This window comes from Phalacrocorax aristotelis, chromosome 1, assembly GCF_949628215.1.
Source record: "Phalacrocorax aristotelis chromosome 1, bGulAri2.1, whole genome shotgun sequence".
Taxonomy (NCBI): Eukaryota; Metazoa; Chordata; class Aves; order Suliformes; family Phalacrocoracidae; genus Phalacrocorax; species Phalacrocorax aristotelis.
Genome location: NC_134276.1, coordinates 18,505,317 through 18,532,351, shown reverse-complemented (window position 1 = coordinate 18,532,351; position 27,035 = coordinate 18,505,317). Strand labels below are relative to the sequence as shown.

General features: G+C 37.3%; 1 protein-coding gene across 6 annotated transcripts in view; it reads right to left on the bottom strand.

The window, feature by feature from the left end:
- Positions 1-27,035, bottom strand: part of ATM (ATM serine/threonine kinase) — a 579,279-nt gene that overhangs the window by 536,366 nt on the left and 15,878 nt on the right. For 5 of the 6 annotated variants that reach the window (XM_075082524.1, XM_075082506.1, XM_075082515.1 and 2 more), the window contains 24 exons: positions 26,569-26,738; positions 24,707-25,078; positions 23,957-24,151; positions 23,530-23,625; positions 22,795-23,020; positions 20,737-20,868; positions 19,832-19,957; positions 19,622-19,711; positions 18,167-18,338; positions 16,781-16,980; positions 16,176-16,255; positions 15,914-16,069; positions 15,379-15,454; positions 15,098-15,228; positions 13,808-13,928; positions 12,362-12,538; positions 11,429-11,598; positions 10,905-11,151; positions 10,178-10,293; positions 8,821-8,947; positions 8,427-8,626; positions 4,582-4,756; positions 2,355-2,519; positions 1,950-2,082 (listed from right to left, as the gene is read on the bottom strand). In XM_075082524.1, coding sequence (XP_074938625.1) covers positions 1,950-2,082; positions 2,355-2,519; positions 4,582-4,756; positions 8,427-8,626; positions 8,821-8,947; positions 10,178-10,293; positions 10,905-11,151; positions 11,429-11,598; positions 12,362-12,538; positions 13,808-13,928; positions 15,098-15,228; positions 15,379-15,454; positions 15,914-16,069; positions 16,176-16,255; positions 16,781-16,980; positions 18,167-18,338; positions 19,622-19,711; positions 19,832-19,957; positions 20,737-20,868; positions 22,795-23,020; positions 23,530-23,625; positions 23,957-24,151; positions 24,707-25,078; positions 26,569-26,738 — 3,853 coding nt within the window. Of the gene's footprint in view, positions 1-1,949; positions 2,083-2,354; positions 2,520-4,581; positions 4,757-8,426; positions 8,627-8,820; positions 8,948-10,177; positions 10,294-10,904; positions 11,152-11,428; positions 11,599-12,361; positions 12,539-13,807; positions 13,929-15,097; positions 15,229-15,378; positions 15,455-15,913; positions 16,070-16,175; positions 16,256-16,780; positions 16,981-18,166; positions 18,339-19,621; positions 19,712-19,831; positions 19,958-20,736; positions 20,869-22,794; positions 23,021-23,529; positions 23,626-23,956; positions 24,152-24,706; positions 25,079-26,568; positions 26,739-27,035 lie in introns of those variants that run through there. The other variant, XR_012658843.1, reaches the window with a different exon arrangement.

Genomic DNA, 27,035 nt, shown 5'->3' with positions numbered 1-27,035 from the left:
CTAAATCTGAATCCAAGGAATATCCCGAAATATGGCTTTATCCCAGGAATTTCACAGAATTTGACTAGCTTTCAGTTGCCTAATTAAGTTTACTAAATTATAAACTCTCGAGACAGATATTTCCTTATAAATTTGCTGCCTGCCTGAGGTCTTATTTTTAAATATGCATTCCAGACAAAATCGTTTTGCTGTTTCCAGGAACAAGGTCTAGGAAAAAAAGTGATGATTTGCCAACGTAAAAAAAAAGTGAAAGCAGTATTTTCTTTAAAGAAAATCCTGCTGCCCTGTTCATTGGAATGGAAACCTAGAACTGGGCTTTATGCTTGTTTACATTTTTATAAAAATGATACATATGTGGCCAAACTGTAGCAGTTATTTCTTAAATGTTATCTTTCAGCATACAGTTTTATAACCTTTACCAATAACTGCTTTTTTACTTCTTTTTAACATCTAAAATAATAATAATACCAATAAAGTTATTGTAAGTGCTTAATAGACTTCTATTATAAAGCAAAATCAAGGAAACATGCTCATCAAGCCTGCTAGCCTGCCTAGCAGGCTACAGAGCAACAGTATTTCTTAGGTTTTGCCAGACAGCAGACTCGGAATTTCTGAGCAGACCTTCATACCTAATAATCTCTACGAGATATGTCTAACTCCCTTTAAGGTCCATTATGCTTCTGATCGCCACAATAAGTGGCAGAGAGTTCCATGCTGTATGTATTTTGTTTGAAAAAAATATGTGTTTCTCTTGTATAACTGCTGCCAGGTAATTTAATCTGTTCTTGTACTGTGATAGAAGTGGTTAGTGCTCCCTACTCAGCTTCGTCATACCATTCGCTACTTCATACACCTCTCTGTATTCCTATTCAATCTCTTTTCCAAGCTCACAAGGCCTTCCTCTGATGGAAGTTGTTCCACACAAGCTTGTTGCGCTTTTACTAACTCTCTTTTCAAACAGGATTTTGAGACTAAAATTGTAAATTATATTCATGATGTGGGGGGCATTAATGCACTTACACCATGGCCTTATGACAAACTACTGTTCTTTCCCAAATTTTATTTTGCACTTCTTTACAACAAATTACATCAGCTCTTGTTATCTTCCCATCATGCACACAAGCTGATGAAGACTTGATGTAGAGAAGGAAAGTGAAATGGTCTGGCACAAGAAAACCTGAATAGGAAAACCAGAAGAGGAAGGAACTGCGTCTGGACTGAGGGCTGAAACAGAACACTAGGATAAGGCAAGGTTCAACTAAACTAAATCCTACCATTTTAAAACTTATGTGAGCTTTACTTTCTAGCTTACTATGCCTTTAATAAAATCTAGCTGCATTACATTTAAAAGAGTACGGAGATAATGGTATGGGGTAATGGTTTTAAGCTAAAGGAGGGTAGACTTAGACTGGATATAAGGAAAAAATTTTTTACAGTGAGTGGTGAAACACTGGCACAGGTTTCCCAGAGAGGTGGTAGATGCCCCATCCCTGGATACATTCAAGGTCAGGTTGGACAGAGCTCTGAGCAACCTGATCTAGCTGAAGATGTCCCTGCTCAGTGCAGGGACGCTGGACTAGATGACCTCAAAAAGTCCCTTCCAAGTTAAACCATTCTATGATTCTATGATTCACATACAAGAAAACTCACTAAGCCACCATAAGGCAATACACTCGTATGCTATGTTGGTCATTGACAACCATAAGAGCCCCATGCCAAAAGCTAGAAGGGCATTTTATCCTCTCTGCCATATAACACCTCATATAATATTCATAATATACTCTGTTAAAGAAAGTTCAGATTTTGCACAAATACTGAATGTTGTTGTTAAACATAGAAAAAACAAGACACAAAATGAAACCTTCCATGTCAAATTAGAATAGGGTTACATTGCTACCCACCTAAAATAAGATACAAAAGAAATAAAATACATAATCAGATGTCAGTACCCTGGAAATTTTTCAGGAGATCCTTCATCTGATCTTTATATTGTTCCAATTGTTTGCGTAAATCATACAGTCCTTCAAGTCGTGTTAAGGGCAGTGAATCACAAACACCAACTGAGAGAAAGTGATTAATTTCCTGAAAAACAACATTTTGTATTAAGCACATACAGCATACAAATAAAGGCTTCAAGTAAAAAAGTGGCTCTCAGCAGCCCACTATGATTTTTGCAATAGATGCAAAATAAGAATGGAGGTGTACAAATATCTCCATGTCTGAAACTGGCCATAAAAAGAATCCACGTGTCTAATTTAAATCTTCCTCAACTATACCTAGAAAACTGTTTTTCTTTTGAAAGTTTGCGTTACAAAAAACTTTATGCCATGAGATATATTTTAAAGTGTAATTACCTCCAAAAGAGAATATGGTCCTTTACTGTATTTTATCTCCTGTTGAGTTGCTCGCAAATCTTTAAAAGCAGGATATTCAGGAAAAGGATCTAAGCATTTGATTGCTTGGTACAGATTTTCATTATCCTTATTATCTATGACCAGATACTTCAACAAGCCTAGGATCTGAACATAAAAAGTAAATGAAAAACAAAATAGACAGCAAAACATTTTTGAGCCATATGTGTTATTCAAGGTTATAAAGTTTGTATTTCTCCAAGTTCCATTAAACTGAGAACTCTATAAAAACTGAACATAATTTATTTACTGTTAAAAACTATAACATGTTTAGATGCTCAGGGAAATCACAGATATATTCTAAAACAGTGATGCAATTTTGCTACTCCCTCTCCCAAACAGACACCAAAGCTTTTATTATTACTGCCTGCAGTTTTATTCTTTTTCATGAAGCTGATTTCAAATACTGACCAATACAATCATTACAATATTGGCAATGACTTAGCAAAACACAGCACCCAAGCAGTCCTTCTGATGTTATTAGGACTTCATTATTCCTACCAACTAAAGTGCTGGTAATTTGAAATATGGCAAAATGCCTAAATATCGTAATTTACTGCCCAAATCATTAAACATTAAAAGAATTTGTTTTATAGCAGATTTACAACTTGAATAAATCCTTGCTAAGGGAATGCCATGGGTTTTTTTGCAAAAACACTGCTTTTATACTTTACTTAAAAATCAATGCAATTGGATATTCAATCCAGACAGCTTTGAGGAGTCCACAAATCTAAATGATGAAGTTTTTATTTGGGGACCTGTATTTACCTGAAAATGAATAACTAGCTTCCATTCAATGCTAGAAGAAAAATAAAGAGAAGGAACTGAAAAGTGATCACTAGGGGAAGGACTTCCTTGCAGGAGTATGAGATGAGAAGGTTTCATATTTGGTATCAGTTCCAATTCAGAGGAATTTCTGCCCTCACCACTTCATTCCTGCCCAGGGATGCCGACATGTTGCTTTCCCAGTCGTGCATGAACAACTGGTTGTACAGACATACTATAAACCTGATCATGATCATTAAGCTGGGAAAAGGATTGCCTGGTTATTTTCAGCTGGATCAGCATAGCTCTCCAGCTGAACTGGAAGTACAAGGAGGAGGACAATGTAGGGAGGGCTACACTGCAGCCACGAAGGTGCATATGGTACCACGGGATGAGATTAAGTCAGAAGGCAACCACAAGGACTGAAGTGCAACAGGAATACTCTTCTCACCTTCAGCTACTAATTATAAGGGTCTGAATCTAAGTATATTTCCACCCTCAGCAGAATGCACATACAGATCACCAGAAGTAAAACAAGGCTTGTAACACAACAGAAACTACTACTTCATTCCCCTTTTAAGGGAAAATGTGCTACATTTATTTTTAATGATAATTTGTTAAATAAATAGCCCAACTACTGAAATCTGTTCTTTGCACATATTTCCTCTTTGTCCTCTGGACGCCTTCCCCTTCGAAAAGTCTTCACCATATTTGCTGTGAAATCATCCACAGAGCTCTGTAGGTAACTGGTTGGCTACTCGACGTGCTTGTACTGATTAGCTTGCCACCACCAGCAGTTTAGCAATGCCTATGTCAGCTTTATCTTTTCCTTAGTGGTGCCACTGATTTGCTGTCTCCACTCAACTAAGGTAACAATTTTTCTGATGCTTACCCTGAAGATTTTAAATCCCTTTCAGATTTGGCTGAAAAAAGCACACAGATTCAAAGCAGACATAAAAGACATTACAATACTGTTAAAGCTCTTTAAGAAATCCTATTCTTTGTAGACCTAGCAAATAGAGAATTAGAAGGTAAGTGATACAGTAATCTCAGCAATTATGATACAAATACATCTCAGTCACTGTTTAAAGCCACAGGAATTAAATATGGTACACAATATTTGTCAAAATAGAAGTACCAAAAATACACTTTTTAAAATAAAAAATAAATTTAGATAATTATATATATTTCTATGATGAAATAATAATTATTTTAAATATATACACAATATATAATATAATAAAATTGAATTATAGTGTTAATTCCCAAATAATATTTTCATATAAATCTACAAAGCATAGAAAAAATGGATTAAAATTGAACATGAGTATAGACATAGCTTTTACGACAGTGAACATGAACTAAAAAGCTGACAGATAAGGAATAAGCAGCAACTCAAAACTACCTGTTCCTGAATCTCAGGCTGGTCCATGGCAAGAGGTGTTAGGGTTCCTACAATAACATGAAGGTGGCTCTCTAGAGCATCACTGCAACACGTAACCGCTGTGTGGCAAACATGATGAAGAAGGTCACAACAGAGTGAAAAGCTGCGCATGGATATATCTCTGAGAACAACAGGTCTGTCACAAGAAACACAAAAGTGAAATTAAAGAAATACAAATTGTCATTGTCTCGAGTATTAACCTATTACACATCAGGGAAGAATAGGGGAAAAGGGAAAATATAAATCAACTTTACAGGAGGAACTGATTCAAAACTTTAAAATTATCAACTCAATCAGCTCTAAGGATTTACCTCAGGAGACATCGGAGACATCACTTCAAAAAATGGAGTAAAAAACTTAAAAGTATATTCCAAAAAGCAAAAAAAACCAAAACCAACCCGAAAAGGCTTTTTGATTATTTGCCAGAACAAAGCAGAAAACATGCTCTCTGAACCCCCCCTCCCTCACATAACCATTAATTAAAAAAAAAAAATTTAGGTTACAAAGGTAACCCGGGGATTATCTAGTCCAGCTTCCTGCCTGAAGCAGGGTCAGCTTCCAAGTCAGATCAGGTTCTCAAGGTTTTGTTGAACTGAATTCTGAGACATTCCTTAGATGGAGAATCAATAGCCTCTCTGAGCAACCTGCTCCAGTATTTGACTATTCTCACTGTGAAAACCTTTTCCCTTATGTCCAACCAGAATTTCCGATATTGCAACTTGGTGAGAGCTACCTCCTGTCCTTTCACTGTGCACCTCTAGGAAAAGCCTGGCTCTACCTTCTCTTCAAGATATCTTCCACTCCAGAAAGTGGAGAACAGAAATGAGATCAACTCCACTCACCCCCTTGGGGGTCTTCCACTTAACCCATCCCAGTTTCTCATTGTATCTCATCTTCTGGCCAGAGTGGGCCCACACTGGACACACTGGTCCTACTGCAGCTTCATAAGACTCGGTGGGGAATGGCTACTTCCTTCAACTTGCGGGCTACACTCTTGCCAGCACAATCCAATACAGGGTCAGCCTTCAGTGATGAAAGGTACCCTGTTGATTCATTCAGCTTGTCCTCCAAGAATCCTGGTTCCTCTTCTGCAAAGCTACTTTCTAGACAGTCAGCTCCCAAGCCTGCACTCATGCATGGGATGATTCCATCCCAGGTAAAAGATTATAAACACATCAGTGACAAAAGGAGGGCCAGGGAGAATCTCTCTCCTTTGTTGGATGCAGAAGGTAACTTTGCCAGGAAAGATGAGGAGAAGGCTGAGGTACTTAATGCTTTCTTTGGCTCAGTCTTTAAGAGTCAGACTGATCATCCTCAGGGTTGTCAGGCCCCTTTGCTGGGAAAAGGAGATAGTATGGAGACTGAAGTCCCAGTTTTGAAGAGGTGGCAGTCACCAACCTGCTCCTTCACCTGGATGTTCACAAGTCAACGGGGCCAGATGGGATCCACCCAAGGATACTGAGGGAGCTGGCAGAGGAGCTCGCTAAGCCACTCTCCATCATTTATCAGCAAGTCCTGGTCAACTGGGGAGGTCCCAGATGACTGGAAACTAGTGACTGTGATGCCCATCTAAAAGAAGGGTCAGAAGGAGGATCCTGGGAACTACAGGCCTGTCAGCCTGACCTCGGTACTGAGAAAGGTCATGGAGCAGATCATCTTGAATGCCATTACACAGTACATGTGGGACAACCAGGGGATCGGGCTCAGCCAGCGTGGGTTTATGAAAGGGAGGTCCTGCCTCACTAACCTGGTCTCCTTCTATGATAAGGTGACCTGCTTCGTGGATGAGGGAAAGGCTGTGGGCGTTGTCTACTTGGACATTAGTAAGGCCTTTGACATCGTCTCCCACAGCATTCTCCTGGAGAAGCTGGCTGCTCACGGCTTGGACAAGTGTGCTCTGCGCTGGGTTAAAAACTGGCTGGATGGCCGAGCACAGAGCACAGTGGTAGTAAATGGAGTCAAATCCAGTTGACAGCCGGTCATGAGTGGTGTTCCCCAAGGCTCAGTGTTGGGGCCAGTCCTGTTCAATATCTTCACTGATGATCTGGATGAGGGGATTGAGTGCACCCTCAGTAAGTTTGCAGGCGACACCAAGCTGGGTGGAAGTGTCGATCTGCTGGAGGGCAGGAAGGCCCTACAGAGGGAGCTGGACAGGCTGGGTCGTTGGGCCGGAGCCAAAGGTATGAGATTCAACAAGGCCAAGTGCCAGGTCCTGCACTTGGGTCACAACAACCCCATCCAATGCTACAGGCTTGGGGAGGAGTGGCTGGAGAGGTGCCTGGAGGAAAAGGACCTGGGGGTGTTGCCTGACAGCCAGCTGAACATGAGCTGGCAGCGTGCTCAGGCGGCCAAGAAGGCCAATGGCATCCTGGCTTATATCAGGAATAGTGCAGCCAGCAGGAGCAGGGAGGTGATCGTGTCCCTGTGCTCGGCACTGGTGAGGCCGCACCTCGAGTACTGTGTTCAGTTTTGGGCCTCTCACTACAAGGAGGACATCGAGGTGCTGGAGCATGTCCAAAGAAAGGCAATGAAGCTGGTGAAGGGTCTAGAGAACAAGTCTTATGAGGAGAGGTTGAGGGAGATGGTGGTGTTTAGCCTGTAGAAGAGGAGGCTGAGGGGAGACCTTATCGCTCTCTACAACTACCTGAAAGGTTGCAGCGAGGCGAGGGTCAGTCTCTTCTCCCTAGTAACAAGCGATAGGATGAGAGGAAATGGCCTCAAGCTGCACCAGGGGAAGTTAAGGTTGGATATTAGGAAAAAGTTCTTCACCAAAAGAGTTGTCAAACATAGGAACAGGCTGCCCAGGGAGGTGGTTGAGTCTCCATCCCTGGAGGTATTTAAAAGAAGGGCAGACGTGGTGCTTGAGGATATGGCTTAGTGGTGGACTTGGCAGTGCTAGGTAGTGGTTGGACTCGATGATCTTACGGGTCTTTTCCAACCTTAATGATTCTGTGATTCTATGATTTAGGGGTTGTCTTTGTTCCAACTTCACAATTTACTTGTCATCCCACTCCTACAGGTAGATGAAGTTGTTCTGAATGGCAGCCTTGCCCTCCAGTGCATCAGCTGCCCCCGCCTCCATTTGGTGTTGACTGCAATAATAAGTCTCATAACAATGGTGTTTACCATAGAAGCCACACCTCTCTCCAATATTTCAGGGGATGAAATGCTTCCAACAAGCAAAGCAATCAACTTGCACTGAAACTTGATGACATTTAGGTCTTGGAAATCCAAAGCTAAACCTTAAGTAAGAAAATATCTCAAGTCCTTATGAAAGGTAAGAATCTTTATTTAAATCTTAAGGCTGATGAAGTACCGGTTTTCTCAATTTGAAGACAGGCTAAGATAACACATACCAATTCTCACTCATTTTGATAGCTACTTATTGGTGAGAATGAAAACGTCAATACTCTTTATTAACTCAATAAGCACTTTTTATTTGACATGTGCTTACTTCGCACTTAACTCCACAATCTGAATTTTTCTCCCATATCCTTTAAATTCCCAAACATACTTTGTCATCAAAACCTCCGAACACTTATTTCTACAATTTGATAGCCTATTATAGACACAAAATTCTGCAGAATACCGAACATTTAAACACAACGATAGCACACAACATTCCATTTTAGTAAGTTGTAAGTTTAAGTTCCAAACTTATTGAATAAAGGCAATTAAACTTTTTCTTTCAGCAAATTTCAATTATTTCTACAAATGAATTAACATCTACTATCAATACTGAAATGTAAGGTTACAAGATCAAGGGAGCACAGACAGGAAGAACAAGACATAATTACCATATTTACCTGCTATTGATGTGGTGAATCAGGGTGTAAATTACATCTCGGAGGACAAAAGCCCATGCTCCTCCTAAACCATCTTTTATCTCTTTAAGTAACAGACTAACAAACAAGTGATAAATTGTAAGAACTCTGTGCTTCTTGTAAATGTTGTTTGTATCTGATGCATGCTTACAAAGGGCTAGAAGGATTTTCTGGAATGAATCCTAAAAATGAATAAACTATGAGTAAATAAATAATTAATAATGTCAACACAGATATAATTTATATCAAGAAAAAAATTAAGCACTAGAGATATTTTTTAAAAGGATATGGACAAAAATATCTAATTAAACCAAAACGTACCCAAAAAAGAAATTTCATATTCTACAGAAGAAGAAAATCATCATTTCATACTTACAGGGCTTTTAGAAAGAACTGCTACAAGGCTTTTTAATTTGCTTTTATGACAGTTGCTAATATAGTCCAAGGTTGCCTTAATCACATAAGATGGAAAATGAGGAGGATTAGGAGCAGGATCCAGTTCCCTAAATGAATAAAAAGAGATCTTTTTTTTCTTCCCAAAATCAAACCCCATGTAGTAAACAAAGTAAGTCTCATTGAATAAACATGTAAATCCTAGAAAACCTCTTCTGCTTGCAGTAAGAAAGAAACACTAAAAGCATCCAGCAGGGTGACATACATCTTGTTTTTAGCTGTTTGTTCTCCCTTTATGGCAGCTAAGTTGTACTTTAACATTCCTTAATTATTTTTGAAAGCTCATATTGCTACAAATCCACACATTTGTCTCATCTAAGATACTTTGTCAGAAAATCTAATTGCAAGTCATGGAGGTAATCAACTTTTTTGGGACCTCAAAAATAAATGAAATGTATCATGATATTAACAGGCCAGCAAAATCTAAGTTTCATCACTCTTATTCTTAGCAATCCCTTCTTAGAAAGAAAAACTTTGGTTACAAGCAGACACTACAGTCTGTTAATAAACTCACTGAAACAAATTTCTTTTAGAAAGTTCTGAAATCCTCAGCCATTTAACTTTTGGCAGATTTTCATATAAATGCTTTGGTTTCTTTCAACTTTATATTTCTATAATAAAAATAACTTCTTCAGTAACTTCAGAAAGTGTAATGATTTTCCAAATAGTTTCTATCTAAAGACAAAAATCTGGAAAATTATTTCCAGATACAATTACACAAATAGTGATATTTTTAGGACAACAACAAAGACTGAAAAGCTCATAAAAATGAAGATATTTATGGCATTAGAATATTTCTATTAATTTGGAATTAATTTATTTGGCATTGCTTAAGCAATCTTCTTACCAAAGGCAAGAGCTGCCACTACTAGAACTGTTAAGAAACAGTTCACTTCACTTCTCAGTGGCTTCTAAGTATTTACAGACCTTTAAAAGAATCACTTTAATTTAGACATTATAACCTGACCAATTTTACAGAGAGGGCAGTCCATCCAAATCTGAACCAATCTAAACTGGCGCTGTCAGAGTCCAGCTCATCAACTGTCTCTTGCACACCCATTCATTCTTTCCATTAACTGGAGTTAATGGAAATTTATCTCCTCACTGATACTGGGGAATAACTATGCGAGAAAGTGTGCCTATGATACATCATTACTAATGACAATAAAGTCCTTTAATTCTCAACTTCAAGGCCACCTCTTCTTAAGCCCGAAGGGCACATTTTAATGCACAATGTTATACAAACACACTCAGTATTTAGAAAATCTACAAAAATGCACCTTATATATTTACTTAGATGAGCTCCTTCTACTGTGGTATCAGGTGGTTCATGTAAGGTCATCAGCAGTTCAACCACAACCTCTGGTAAGTTATTATGAGATAAATTGTCAATTTGCTAGAAGGAGAAAAATAGTGTTTTAATAAGAAAAAAAATTTTAGCTAAAAGAATTTAACATTTCTTTTCCTCTGACAAAACCCATTTTTCTCCTGTCTGGATTTTCTATTTGTTCAATTATCCATGACATACAATTCATTCAGAAATTAAGCCTGGTTAATTTCTATGGCAGTCAAAGGTAGAACAATTTGCTTTCCTACAGTATCTGGGAAAAAAAAATATGTTCACTACTAGTTCTGAATATAGAGTCTGCCTCTGGGGAAGATGGCTCCTCATGAAGCATTAACAAAATATTGTAGGAGGAAAACATGACCTACTTAAACAGATGTATGACAGGTAAACTCAGGGTTGTATAATGAATGGTAAAAAAAAAAATCTATTATATTCTGAAAAAAAATTACACTTCAAGTCAACTGTCTGCCTGAAAGTTTCTATTGAATAGTTACTTGAAAACCTTGGGATAAAAATTTGGCAAGTTTGGCTTCACTAAAACAATAATTTTGTAGTATTATTATAAACTTGAACCATTTACATTTTTACATAATATATAAAAGTTTATTTCAGGTCTGTTAAATGCTATAGAAGTCATTTTACACATATAAAACAGATACCTGTTTTCCTAGGCAGTTTTCATCCTTAAGCATGTCGTAGACTTTAGAAGCTATATCTCTTTGCTCTGCTACTTCACTCTTTCCATGGCTTTGATAGGCAAAATAAGGGAGGATATTCACAAGTATCTTTGGAAAACAGTCTGCTAGAACCTGCCTCCAGTCTTTTTCAATCTTGCTGGCAAGTGATTTCACATCTTCAAATTGACTTCTAATCACCAGGTGTGGAACCAGAACTTTATAACAAGACCTACACGTAAGTAAATACATTTCCAGAATGTCCTTGAATTGGATTTTTAAAAAAATCTCAAGCATAATATAGCAAATACCATTCCTCTTCTGTATAACTAAACTTGTAATTATTTTTTAGCAACTGCTATATAAAAAAAAAAATCTTACTAGCATAAATATAATATAAAAGATACTGGGAATACATTTTAAAAGGTCTCAATATGTTATCTTACAACAAACCCTGTGTCATAACCGTAAATAAATCTAAATAAACTGCTTTCATATAGCAAACTTACCTGTAGAATTCCTCAAGGCTAGTATAGTTCAGCAGAACATATGGAAAAGCAGACAGGCTATATCCACTGTCATTTATTTTCAGCCACTCCATCACCAAATAGTCTAAATGTGATGTCATGAAGTCTTCTATACTTTTATAGCCAAAAATGTCAGACACTTTTTTCAAAACCTGTGCATGAAATAGGATTGCAGAAATAGCATGCAGAGTACATGATACCATGGCAAACTGACAGTAATACACCTCCATGCCTGCCCCCAGCCTTTTAATGAATATTTGTCTATTTAGCATAAGCATTTTCATTATTTGTATTGCCATATTTCAAAACAGTGCAATCTTAGAACTACAACTACCCCATATGAGGTGGTATGCAAAGAAAGGACAGCCAGTAAACATTTTGTGGGGTAGAGACTGTATGTAAAAACAAGAAGCAACGAAGAGAAAGAAAGGATTAAAAGGAGAGAACACACACACTAAAAAAATGACAAGTGTGAAAGGCTGCAGTATAAACAGCAATTACTTCAATACACTTCTGTGAACTTCAGAATAAAAGTGCACAAGACGCATACCATCTTCCAGTACTCTGCATTTATTTCACATATTTTCCACATTTGAAAACTCGCTTTACTTCCACTGGGTAGAAACACTTTTTTAAAATGAGATCTGCAATCTTCAATGTATAAAAATCTATTTGTATTCCACATCTGTGCTTTAACATACAGGATTTACCACTAAAATTGCCTTATATGTTGTAATTATTTTTATATAGGTCATGAAATAGAATTAGAAATTCATCCAGACATTTAAGTCACACATTAGTCATACTTTTACAAAATTTAACAACTTACAGTATTGACAAAAGCATTTTGTACCGTTCCAGTTTTAATGTAACCTTAATTTATAACCTACATATAAAATGGAATTTTATACTTGCCTTTTTCACAAGGTGAGGTTCTAATCCATTCTCTTTCACAGACTGGCAAATAGCAAACAAAGCTTGCTTTTCACAGACTGGACTGCAGCACAAAACCATGGTTATAAGCATCAGCAAAACAGCTTTTCCATTACACTGTTTGTCCAAAAGATCTTCAGAACTTGCATCACCTCTGACCTTCAATAAGAGATAATGAAAAACTCATACAAATATTCTGTTAAAGCAATCTCCTAATTAATAAATGAGCATAAATCATTTAAAATTAAGGTCACTGACATAAATACTGCTGAAAATCTTGGTTTGGTTGCTTAAAAATTACTTCCCCAGCTGTCTGCTCTGCTCCTCAACCAGAAGTTACTGCCTCCAGCATGCCAGCACACATGCCAATACCTCATACACTCCAGTTCATGTTATAGTATCAGCAGTTTAAACAAAGGCAACACACTTAGCAGAGCAATGGTGGACGCATTGACAAGTCTTGTTGCTCCTCCCTGATGCATACAGGAAAGAACTGCCTTGTAATTCTAATGCAGTTCTTCCCCTGTTAAGGCACGGTGTTGATGAGTGATGAACATTGAACCTAAGTAACAAGAAACTGCAATGAAAGGGCAGAAGCTAATAGACAACAGCAAGCTGAGGTGACAGAACAGGGAGCCAAGGCAACAGAGAAACGAGACGAGACGACAAAGAGCTGGAGGTGACAGTACAGAGAGATGAAATGAGGCGACAGAGAGATGAGGCCTCAGCAGTGAGGACAAGCTACAAGACAGCAGGCAAACAGAATCCAGATAAAATGCAGCAGAAGGATGACAGCGTGACAGAAAAAAAGGAGAACGTAGACGACGTAGATGACTTCACATGGTAGCAAGGAAGGAGGAAAAGTGAAAGACACTAACAGAAAAATTAATAGTTAAAGAAATTCCACAGTAGTACACACATTGCACTTCCAGTCACTGCACTGCAGTAAAACTTTTCTTTCACTTGAAGTTTCTTCTGAATAGTTTAATTTTTCAAGCAAATTTTGGTTTTGTGAAAACCACTGCTCTAATACCACTGGAAACATGATCTTACTGAAATTTACAGATCTGTTTTTATACTATGTAAACACATAATTTGAATTTACATTGCTTCTTACATTTTCTAAAATACTGAGGCTCTGTTTTTCTTTGATCCTTGAGTGTTATGGTACTGAAAACTGTAACAACAAATAGCATGATACAGAAGAGCAGTCTGGAACATACAGTGAAAAAGTTTACAGACTACTACTGGGGGCAAACCAGTGACTGGATGTGCAAGGAATTTCCTGACTATCACCTTCTTCCACTACCTCAGATTATCAGAAGTCCAGGAGAACTACCATTCTTGCAAAACTAAACATGATCATTTTAAAAGTCATCTTATTCATAAAATGAAAACTAGGCAAAACGAATGACTAGATATTTGTACCAGATTTCTCATTCCTTCCTGAACTCTGAGATATGCATTCTCAAAAGCCTTTTGCTGGAGCTTCAAGGGAAGAGGTTTTGACATTCCAGAAGAATCTCTCTGTTTCACATCTTGAAACAAGCTTCAAAAAAAGAACAATAATTATTAGCATAACATTTAGACTACAGAATTACTGCTTATTGTGTGTATCAAACAAGATGTTTCTGATTTCCTGAATATCATTATTTTCTTCTTACCTTTCTGGTACAGCTGTCTTTCCTTCCTCTCCCTCAAACATTATCAATAACACTAAGAATATCTGTCAGGGTGAAATGGCAGAGAATATGAAATGGCCTGAAAATATATAAAGGTTTCCCAATCTCTGCCAGTGCAGGAAGGCAAACTCCAGTTGTCCATCACAATGGAACATTTCATGTCATGAAGTACTTTGGGAACGTATTTATTGAACACATGTATATGTAAAAAGAGTTTCTCAAATAATTTATTTTTTGTAGACAGAGGTCCAACCCACTTTGCTCTTTTTAACAAAAATGGGAACACCACAGTGGATCAGACCTCTACTACCTTTTTGAACCCCTGTAAGCACCCAGACAGTTGAAGTAGGTGGATAACACTCAGGATAACTGGATATTGTAAAAAGAATTAAACCATATTTTCTTAGAATCTTGAACCTGTTAGCTTCACTTGATGTCCCCTTGTCTTTAAACTGGAAAAGACTGCAATTCCACTCCAGATTTGGTAGAGTTATATTATGCCTCCTGCAATTCAACTCTCTTTGTGCTCAAGGGCTCCAGTTTGTGCAACCAGTAGCTGTTCATAAAGTGATTCATACTTTTGAACATCCCTCCTCTACTCCTATTCCAGTTCAATTACATCCTTATAATGTATGGAGACAGAACTATATAAAGTATTCAAAACACAAGATCCTTTGAAAAAGTTTTGATGATACACAATGTACCTAATCTATTTCTAGAGGATAAACAACTATTTCCTGTGCAAGTTTTACATAACAGATTTAGTGCAAAATTTGCTATCGTATATAATTTTTTATATATATATATAGTTTATCTATCTCTCTCTCTCTCTCTCTATATATATATATATATCTGACATCACCGAATAACTGAAATGTGGGCAAGGTTTGAACACCTTAACCAAAGTAACTTGGTGGGCTTTTATGTTCTGTCAAGATTAAGCCCCAAAAGTACTGAAAAGAGCAGCTATATAGTAGCAGAAGTAGTGAAATCAAGCTTTCTTCTTATAAACAGAAAAAAAGATCTACATTATCACCTGGTAATCGACTTTGCAGCAAGAATGCGAACTTGATGGTGACTATCTGCAAGAAAATGTGGGAAAGCATCACTCACAGGAACATCTTCGTTTTTCACACGAAGGATCGCCCACTTGCAATGAGGATCAGCCTGAAGAAAATCAATATTGTGGTTTAAAATATACAGAGACCTACAATGGAATATGCACTGATGTACGCAAAAGATCTTTAGATACTGTTTTCAAGTCCACCTTAAGTATATCCTTAGCATGCTAATAAATGTCAGAAAATCTGGGATTACCTCAAGCAGGGCTTTCATGCAGTTTAAAAGGGCCACTCTTACTGGTGCTGTGCATTTCCCTCCTTGAGCTAAATGCCTAAAATAAGGAAGATCTGAATAAACAAAAAAGTTGCCAACGATTTTGAGAAGTCATCTAACAAGTTAGTTTCTGCTGCTCACGGTTCATTCTCTTGTGCTCAACAGGCATGTTTGGGAGGATTTGATGTTTTTATTGACAGTCTACAATTGTAAACAATATTAATTTTTGGTTGCTGAAGTTATCACTTGTTATAATTACTGCTGAAATTCAGAGTACAGTCAGCCTTTGTTAATATAGAACCGTGTAGCATATATTGTTCTAATACTATCTTAAGTATGATGTGATTCTTTGCTACAAAAATAACATGACACAGAAAATCTGGAAAGTCAAATGCTGGATAAAGATATCATAGAATACCAACAGCAAGACATACAACAGCACTACAGCTTCCACACTGACAGCAGTGTTCAAAATTTTACAGCCAACAGACTTCGACATTAAATAGATAAAACGTACCAAAAGGCTTCAACAACTGTCAAGAACTGTCCTTGGGCTTGCCTTGTCTCTTCAGCATTTGCATTGGCATGGGCCAACCCTACTGCTATAGGAAGCAAATTATTTAGAATTACTTTACAAGTTTCTTGATCTCGACGGTACAAAGAACACACAGCACTGTGAAAGAAAAAGAAAAAATATCTTGAAACTCTAAACAGCCCCCAAATCCTCCAGCTGTTGAGCTAAAATAGCTCTAATACATGCTGAATAGCTTCTCTCTTACGAAAGAGGCCCAAGAAGCAGAACAACATCATCTTCAGGCAAGAGGTGTTCACTAGGGAGCTCCTTCAAAAGGACCAAGTACTGAGGAATAAAAAGAAAAGAACCAAAATGGAAAATACTACTTTAAAAAATAAGTAAAGGAAAAGAAAAACTATAAAACATTTTCAGTAACTCTTACATGAAATCGCACAGCAAGGATACTTATTGTCAGCTCTTACGTGTTAGGCCCTCACCATCTTTTCATGCAAAGACTGTAACACAGTTATATGGTTCATGAAATTTTTAGTTTTGCCAGTCAAAACGATTTCATTTTTGAAGTAAAACACAGATCCTATTCTACTACAGAGCCCATTTCTAGCTATTTAACAACTAATTAATGATAAAGGCAAGACATTTATACTTCTCAACTCTATTTTCTGGCTTACAGGTTCTAACTGCTCTTTCCCCAACCACAGCACACTTCAAAACACTAAAAGCAGCTACTGTAATGGCTTCTAGGGGACCAATGACAAGAGAAAGACAAAAATATACAATTGACAAGAATATACAAATTTAAAACAGTACAAATATAGAGATGGATCTGCTGTAAAAAAAGCTCACACTCACCACATGCAGATGCAATGGCTTAGCACTATCAAAGACACTGCCATCAGTAAGCATTAGCAGCTTCCTCCGTATATCAGAGGCTCGGAAGCTCACTGTCTGAATTTGGACTGTAGTTACACAAATACACAAGAACTTCAGAATTTCAAGGAGAAGTAAATCCTGCTTTGTCAACTGTTCTTCAGCTAATGGGCTCAAAGCACCTGCAAGTAAGATTTTCATGTAAAAAATGCTTCTCCAAGGACAATTAAAAAGTTGATAATATTTTAGGTCCTTACAAAACCAATTTAGGTTCTTAGAATACATAGAGTACTAGCAACCTTTATTTGTTATTGAGCAGTTACTGCATCAGTAACAGCTTCTTGAGTGAGTTTCCCACTTCTACAAAGTCCCTCTCTAAAACAGAAGCTTTTAATTTTCTGTGCTCATAAATATGGCTGATTCCTCCATCAAGATTACAATGAACTCAGCAGAACCATCTACAGCTGTGTTCTTCTGTGTTAACTATAACTTAGGATATATTTTGAACTACAAAGTTTCCCCAAAATTGAAATTATGACAATTACTAGTATGTTAATATCCTTATTGAACTTTCGGTTATAACCCAAATGGAATAGTTACAAATGTAATTTTCCTGTCACATTTAGAACTCTTGCAACTTTCTGCAACTGCAAACTTTATTTATTAGGATTATTTATTGGATGGTTGGAGACGATACTTCTGAAGACACTTATTCAACATGATGTGAAAAACAGACCAACTGCTGTTTGTGGCATTACTATAACACCCTGATTTCCTTCTCATTCAGTAGTAAACAGAACACATAGACCTGATCAAAAACTAAAGATACATACCATTTTAAGAAAGAATTTAAAACAAAAGAGAACATCAATACTTGTAGCTCCTAACAAGAATAAACAGACAGATTCATTCCCCTGCCCCTCTGGAGGTCCAGAGACATAAGAAAGCTGACCTTGTCAATAATTACTAATCACGAAAAGAAGAAAAGTTAAATAGGACTGTTTTTAAGAAAATGAAGCACAGTCTTAATGACAGAAACAGGTATCATGCAGACACACTTTCTATCATCTTTGCCAAAATTTCTCCTGACTTTGAACAAGTTAGCTAGCTTCTCTGCTTGCATTTTACTATTTATAAAACAAAAAATAAAATTCTCCTTTCCTAATCAGCTAGAACACTTCATTAACATCTTTAAAACACTAATGAGGTACCAAAGAATGACTATCATTCACAAAGTATCTGGTTCAACTGTTACCTGCTTCAATTACTAATAAAGCAGGATAATTTTGTATCTCATTGTCATTCAAGCAAGGAACAATCTGTAAAAACAAGCTTTTGAAAATAGTTTTGGAAGCAGAAAAGACTTACCTGTTGCATTTTGCATCTCACCGGATTCATTTGTATCACTGACGTCAGTCACTGAATGATCATCGAACAGGTCATCAGATACCTGGTTATCTACTTCCATTATACTCTCCTCAGGATCATTCCCTGTTAGATCCACTTCTCCCAGTTCACTTGGTTTTCCAGTAAATGTCATCTGACAAAAACACCACATCCTATTAAAGTTGGCTTTTAAGGACAGGAGAAACACCACAGGCATAACACAAGGAAGACACTACAGTTTCGCAGTGATCTAGAATGGGTGAAGACAATAAGGGCAACACTGAATTGATGAATTTCATCCTCTGTGATAAACCTGTCTTCTACACATGTGAATTGTTTGATTTGAACTATTCCCTTCAGGGCACAAGCTTCCTAAGACAGATGCTAGTGTCTGTGTTTTAGATGGTGCCAAGGGCATTGTTAGTATTTGGAAAACAATTATCTCTACAAGACTCACAACTTCTCACTGTACTTCATAATTACAGAGAAATTAAAAGAAGGCATATGACCTTTTCAGGTCATTACTGCTTCCTCTACCAGATAACAAGTTAACAGAAGGTAAGACTCTCAGCTTCTCCTCACCTGAAAAAACAAAGGATTAGACCTGACTATAGGACAATGTGCCAAAAAAAGAGGTTTTAAGAGTTGTGCTAAACACAGTGATGTGCCACTGCATTACTTTTCTCAGTGAGAATGGAGAGCCATTTACAGTTACAAGATTTAATATCTATATAATAAACAGCTTTAAAGTTTTTTAATGCACGTAATTCCATCAAACTACAAAATAAAAAGAAGCTTTTAAAACTTCACAAGGGCATGAATCACAGAATCACAGGTTAAATGCAATGCAATGTGTTATAGAAATTCTTGCTGTGGCATGAAATCTGTGTACACTTCTACTCTAATACAGTATTAAAAAATTTCCAAAAGTAAGATAATGTTTCTGAATTTGAGCTGGCATGCTAACCTTGACCAAATGTTATTCATCTGCTCTCATTTTGCCCCTACACCTCATAGAATCATAGAATGTCCTGAGTTGGAAGGGACATACAAGGATCACCAAGTCCAACTCCAGTCCTCCTGCACAGGACAACCCCAAATTCACACCATGTCTCTGAGGGCGTTGTCCAATTGCTTCTTGAATATCGCCAGGCTCAGCGCCGTGCCTGCCTCCCTGGGGAGCCTGTTCCAGTGCTCCACCACCCTCTGGGTGAAGAACCTTTTCCTAATATCCAACCTAAAACAACCCTGGATTCACCTCTGTTCAAATTCTAAATATAAATGTTTTCAGTTAGGAATCCTCTATAAAACTCAATGTATTTTGATTTTTTTTTTCAGTACTAAGTATCTTATTTGGTTTGCCTTCAAATTATTATACTGTGAAACAATCCTCTCATAGAAGAGCACTGCATTTAGAAACAGACAGAACATGCTTACCAGATTTTTGCAAATATCTACAAGATCACTCATAAATTTTGATGTTAGCAAACGCAGGAATATATTAGACACCATCTTATTAGTGCTGTTCTGTAAGAAAGCAAGATGTACAGATAGGTTAATTCATTTTTTCAGGTACCATATGTATTATATTCAACTTTGTGATCTCACTAACAAAGAAAGAAGTATAAAATCCTTTAAAAACTTCACCTTGGTACAATTGCATAAACATTTTGTACATTGTGTTATCAAAGTCCTCAGTGAGTTGATCTGGGCATCTTCGTTCAGTTTGGTTTTAGACTGAGAAAGGCTTTCCCCAGCATAATGAACGAGAGACTAGTAAAAATAGAACACAGTTAAAATACCTTGGTTAAATTCCTTTATACATTGGCACGTACACAGTACACAGAGACGAAAGGACATGATTCTCATTCAAACAGCTTTGATATTTACAGTGTGCATCAGGGAGTTTGGATGACTTTTTTCTTGTATTTTTGTTGCATTTATTCTGCTCCAGAAGTGACAAAAAGATGGCCTAGACCTGCCTGAAACACTGATATTTTCATGACAAAAGAAAAATACAGCATCTGTCTATAATGTGTAAGTTTTGGATTTCCAAATTTAAGCAAGAAAACACCTCAGCTAGTAGTAGTAATAGTAGTAGTAGTAGTAGTAGTAGTAATAATAATAATAATAATAATAATAATAATAATAATAATAATAATAATAGCTGTCTTCCTACTGCTTTAAACCATCGAATGACCTTAAATTCCTACATAAAAGGGCTATAAATGAAAGGCCTTGTTATCCTCTAAGTAGTTCTTTGTCCACATGACCACGATTATTCTTTTAAAAGGAGTGACTCAGAAATGTATCAATATTTAGAATACTCTCCACTGCAAAACTGATGCATTGGTGTTCTGACAGAATTTCAGTGATTCCTCTTTCAGCAGCAGTAACATACTTAAACTGCTCTCAACAGCCTTTTTTTAAGCAGAAACCAGTGGAAATAATCATGCTCTGAAAATGTGTCAGTTTGAACAGAATTTTTTAAATTATTGTATATTTAATGGTTTATTAATTTTTTAATAGCTCCCAAACACACTGCTGCTTACCTTGGCGTTCTGGAACAACTTTGATTTACAGGCATCCTCTTCTTTAAATATACCAGCATAGCAATAGCAACCAAGAACACCAATCAAGAGACTGGCACATCGGACAAGGTGTTCTGCAGCAATAACCTTGCACTAAATCAAATACACAGTATAAATATGAGTGGATTATAATTAAACTTTTTTACCAAAATACAGAATCCTGTAGTCTTTATTTAAACACTTTTATATACAGATTTCATCAAAATAAACACAGATTTGCATCCTCGTGTTTCGCACTGCTGTTGCCTCAGCTCCCTAACATGTCTTTTTGGCTGTCAATGTTACAATATTCTCTGTATGTCCCATGGCCCTTACTCTTCCTTCCTTCACAATACTTTAAATTCTCCCTTTCCTTTAGATTCCACCATAGCAATACTTTCAGCTCTTTCCACATGCTCTGTTTATCCATTTTACCTCCTGCCAGGGCAAGAGACAGCTGAACTAGTCAGGAACTATATCACATTCCTACTGCTGCCTCTTCTGATCTTAGTAAATTAATAAGTTTCTTCTTAGCAGCTATTGTGTCAACAAACAAATGGCACAGATGGCTGTAAATGCATGCAAGTTTACAGCAGGAGTATTCTAGAGATCCCTTTCTACCTGTCTAAATTATCAGGATCAAAGGAGGAGGAAGAGCAGACAAATAACTATTTGTCATACTTTCTCAGGAAGGGAGACATAAAACAAGATTGCTATCACATTCCTGAAAAGCAGGTATCTATAAAAAAGATGGGAAAACTTATGCATACATGCCATTGTTACACATGTAAAACCAGGGATAAGTTTTATAGCTCCTAGTTGCCAGTACCTTGTTTCAGACTTTGGTACCACTTCTTTTAGCTCACCAAATATTACAGGACTTTAGCAGTGAATTGCAAGGAAGGCACACCACTATACTAAAACCAAAGCTAGCCTGTCAAAGGAACTGAAGTTTAAAAAGACTGCTGCTTTTGTTTTCACAAACTTTTTACCATTATGTGATGGCTCTTCTTCTACAAGTCAAGACTTTTCTCCAAAGGAGAGATTCTGTGGTATTTCAACAAGCTGAGGATACAAATAGGATCACAGGATAATTCGGACTGGAAGGAACGTCAGCAGGTCTCTGGTCCAACCTCCTGCTCACAGTAGGGTCAGCTCTGAGGTCAGAACAGGTTACTCAAGGCTTAATCCAGTCAGGGCAACCTGTGCCACTGCCTTCCTGTCTTCACGTAGATAAAATTGCCCTTGTATCCAGCGTGAACTTCTCTTGACTCTGCCTGCTATCTCTCACCTTCCACAATACACCACTGTAAAGAGCCTGACTCTGTCTTCTAGACAACCTTATAGGCACTGGCAGGCTCCCCCAAAGCCTATTAGGTCCCCCCAAAGCCACCTCTGCTCCAGGTGCAACAAGCCCTGTTTCTCTATGTCTCCTCACAGGTCAACTGCAGGAGCCCCTGCCATCTCAGTGGCCTCCACTGACTGCACTGAATGTCTGCCTTGTACTGGGAAGCCCAAAACTGGATGCAGTATTTCAGATGTTGTCTAAAGGCACTGACTACAGGGGGATAATCAGTTCCCTTGAGCACTGGCTGTGCTTTTGTTAATAGAGCACGTATTTGTAGCTTTCTTTACAATTACTCCTTTACAGAGCTGCCTCTTCTTACAAAACATAACTATTTGAGACCTCTGTGACTCAAGCTATCTTGGCTGAAAACTGGCAAGAGCTTGAAGTGTTACCGGGGCACAGAAGTTGAAACCAACATCACAAAAAGCAATAACAGTGGCTTATGTAGCAACTTTGCACAGACTTTCACTTCTATACAGCTTCTACATATTCCCACATACTTATGAAAACTATGGATATTTTGCAAATGTTGTAAAGAAATACAGACTTCTCTATTTTGTATTATTGGATATAGTTTTAAAAATGCTTGTGGCTCATTTTTTTCAGCAAAAGGAATGAAAATCTATATACTTTCCCCTGAAAATATATTGTTTGGAGCATAAATACAAGATGTGCAGTAGTTTCTAACTTACCTTAGGAGCATAGCTGCTTAAAAGCTTTTCTGACATTGCTAAAAGACAGTACTCCAGTGTTTCCCTAAGATTTTGGTCAACTGCAAGTCTTGAACGAGTCACATTTTTATCTGCAACATTTACTGCGAAGTTAGTGAAAATACCCATTTCGTCAAATGTTGTCTGCAGATACAGCTCTTCAACTTCAGAAAAACTGTTTTCTTCTTTCCCTTGTGAGTGTTGCACACTTGAAGAAGAGACACGATTTTTACTTCAGCAGTCAGTATACAAATTACAAGTCTTTACAACTATTATTTATATGCAAGAAATAAACAAAAGCAAAATAAAATATTTTATCCGTTTGTGCTTCTGAACTCTGGTTGACCTTTAATTTCTGAGGTGACTTCCATTGTGGAATGGATACAATCATTTTAGCTCTGTCTGAAGAAATTGCAAGGAAAATGAAGCCTGCACACAGATCACACGTTCTATGTGAAGAGAGATGACACACATATTCCTTATCAGGTATTCTGTTCAGTACCTGAACCTTTGACTCTGTCAGTAAGAGACTATTTTAATGTCTACTTAACACATCTTAACAAATCACAAAAGCACTATTATTTTTATAGGGTCTGAAAGGTGTTGTACAGAAAGATGCCAAAGAGCTTGAGGAATTATGCATTTCATTATCTCTGCTTGCTCAAATGACAAATATAAGAAGTTTAAGTATCTATCATGACCGATTTAAAAACATACCATGTAGCATCATTTTGGAAAAAAATCATGGCAGCTCTACAGTTCTTCATTGTCAGGCTCACAAGAATTTTTTGTAATGTAAGATGAGGAAAATCACTGCAAAAAAGAAAGTTGGTTTGTATTTTCATGCAATCACACAAGCTCTTGGGATTCCTGAAGGGCACCCAAACATTAACCAGATTAACAGCGTATCTTCAAAGACGATTAAGTTTTCACTTAAGATTTCTAACACAGTTCATGTATCTGCTATGCTATGGACAGATAACTATATTACGTCTCCAGAACGACATTCTACAGTAAGCTTAAAAAACCTATAAACTCTGCCAAAGCATTAACATAATACAGTTCTGTAAACCCACTTTTCCCTGCTCAATTTTATGTGTTACAGGGTGAGCTTGCATATAATATTATGCCACAGAAACCTTACCTGCAGAGCACAGGAAGCAACTCTACACATTCTTCCATTTCTTCCTCCAAATAGCAGGACAGTACCCATTTCATTATTGCCTCCTTTAACACAGAACCCAGATTTTTTTCACAATTATTCTGTTCCATTCCTACATCCAAATTTTCTGGCACTGAATAGGCAGACATCACTAATGATAAACAACATACAGCAGAACTGTAACAAAAATGGAACACGGGGCATTTGTGAGAAATAATGTGGTATTCGTTCATCAGCACTCTAAAGCCAAGTCAATATTTCTGCATGTTCAGGGAGTATCAAGTGCGTAAGCAAGTTAATAAGCACGCATACTGGAAAACTCCTTTATTAGAATCTTTGCATTTTCAAAAGCCACATTTTGGCTATTATAGACATTTCATGTCTATTTAAAGACTGTTTCAGCATACCTGTTTCAGAATCAAAATATACTTAGAAGAAAGCATATTTTTTAAGATCAAAAAAATCAACACCTTTCAGTCAGATTTTAAATTTTTAGTCCATTTTACATTTTTAGTCAATTTTAAATTTGAAGATGCTTGTCTCTCGTCTTCTGCCTCTGCTTTCAGACTTACGTATGTATTTATTCCCATTTCAAATGCTTAAAACACAAATGTGGGCGGTTCTTAACCACAATACACAACAATATTATTATTTTGAATAATGCAGTGGTTTGTGTTGCACAAAGAGCAATGTGAATCAGACACAAAATATTATCCTTGCTTCCCATTTTACCTTGAAGGCTTGCACGCAGGTCCTGAAAAGATCTTCCAGATTTCTTTATCTGTTACAACAAGGTTTCCCTGAATCATAGCTCCAAGTAGCCCAAAGCTCTCCACTTCAATTTGCTGGAAACTTATGCTACGAATGGTAAGAGACCAAATCTTTGCCCAGGTTCTCTGGAGCTCCTGCTTGTGGGTGCTTTTCAAATCAGTTTTCTGGTTTTGGCACAAAGCTACCTCTGTAAGACACTTCAGCACGTATGGGGTCCTTTCTCCTCGGCGCTGCTGAGGCAGTAACTGGTGAAGTACGTTGAGTAAGGGAGGTAGCTCACTGTTAGGAAGACTCATGGGATACTTTGACATTAATTGAGCTGTAACCTGTAACCTTGAAAACAAAGCGAAGCAATTAATATCAAACATACATAAATTTGCATCTTCAAAAGTAAATGAACAAACAAGGTGTTCTTCAATTGTCATTTCACACGTATGCTTTCCAGGATTGAGCTGATTTACTCACTATCAGAGGTTAAACATTCAGTATTTCTACTGTTTTTACTTGTAAAGCCTGCTCATCTAGCCTCACTAAGAATTTCCTACCAGCTGATTTCACCGACTTATTTCTTACAAGCTGAGTTCACTGATTTCTGATCACAAGAGAAGAAAATTTCAGGAAAAAAAAAAATCATTTTTCTCCTTCTTCCAGCTAGCCTGTTATACACTCTGACCCAGGGAATGACCTCAAGATTGAAATTACATTAACAGGAAACATTACAGCAACATCTCTGCAGATAAGAAAAATAAAGTTTATCAAATGAGCACAATGTTAAGCTGGGGATTGTAAATTGGAAGGGTTTTGCTCATAGCAATGGTTGCAACTCTATTCAAATTAGTAAATTACAGTATTCACAGTATTTCTTGGAGATTGCCACCTCCACACACAATGGCACGTTAACTTCTGAGCTGGACCCTGAACAGCCACTTTGCCTCAGTACTGCAAGCAGTAAATATATACACATGTACACACGCAAACCTGCTGCTCTAGCTCAGGACCCAATTCACAATGAGCTACACTGTTCTGGTATCTTGTACAGCAGTTTCCAAGAAAAGTCAGAAAGACAGGGAGGAAGAGTAACAGCAAAGAACATCCACTGTAATCTATTTTCACTAAAAAGTCAACATTCTTGGGCTTAGGACTACAACTGGTATGTTCTGGAAAAGCCTAGCTCTGGTCTTTTAACAACAACTTGACTCCCTGCTATGCTCTCTGCCACACAGTCTTCCTCCTGCAGCAGACAGTGGAAGAAGACACATAGCTATACCTCCAGTTCAGAAATGCCTCATGTCAAACAAAATACTCTTCAATCAAGGTCTAAGCTAAGATGCCAGGCCTTGCACTTCAACGGTTTTCAGGTCAGGTATTACAGTGAACTGTGTGAATTAGTCCGAAATGGTCCGAACTGTTAATGGTTGCTGTTTTATGACACAGCCAGCTTAAGACAGCAGTAAATCTCATACTAATTTCCTAATACTCATAAGCTGGATCACACACACAACACTTACACAAAGACTGGTAATATCTAGCACAAAAGACAGTTAAAAAATCAGAGGCAGTAATATCCTTACATACTACAACACAGTTTACCCAACCTCATCTATTATTTTGTAGGGAACCAAAGATAGAAAGTTTTTTAAAGCAAGAGTGCCAAGAACACTACTCACTGCTTTCTAAATGCTGTGAGAATCTAAGCTTAGTGCTTAGATATCTAATTACAGCATGTGCTGTCACCTAATTTGAAAGCACAACATATTCAGGAGAACTCTTGAATGTAAAAAGATGTCTGTAGTGATATTTGTTTCATGTAAAGATGTTATTACCAAGGTATGACATCAAAATCCTTCTGGGATCTTTGCAGGTTGTCTCGAATTACCTCCCAGCCTAGTTCAATCCTCCTGCGCTTTCCTGGTACTGTTTCATCACTGGACTCTCTTTGTGAAATGGCATATGAGTGGGTAATTTCCAGAACTTTGGTATCATCTGTAAAAACCTGTTTATAAAGAGAAATATAAAAGCATGCAAATTTTAAAAAGTAGTATTTACAGGAAAACCGAAATGTCAAACTAAACTGGTCCATTTTTTACTGCGTATAAAGTCTCTCAAGAGGCAATGAGAATTACTATTTATTATTCTTTACTATAACAGAACCTCTGCTTATAGTCTAATAAGCAACACTAGCGAAACCTAGTATAATTTAGGAGTCCACACATTTCTAAACTGCACAAAAATTAACAACTAAACACAACAGAACACAAACAAAAGGCACTAATACTTCAGTTAAATGGTT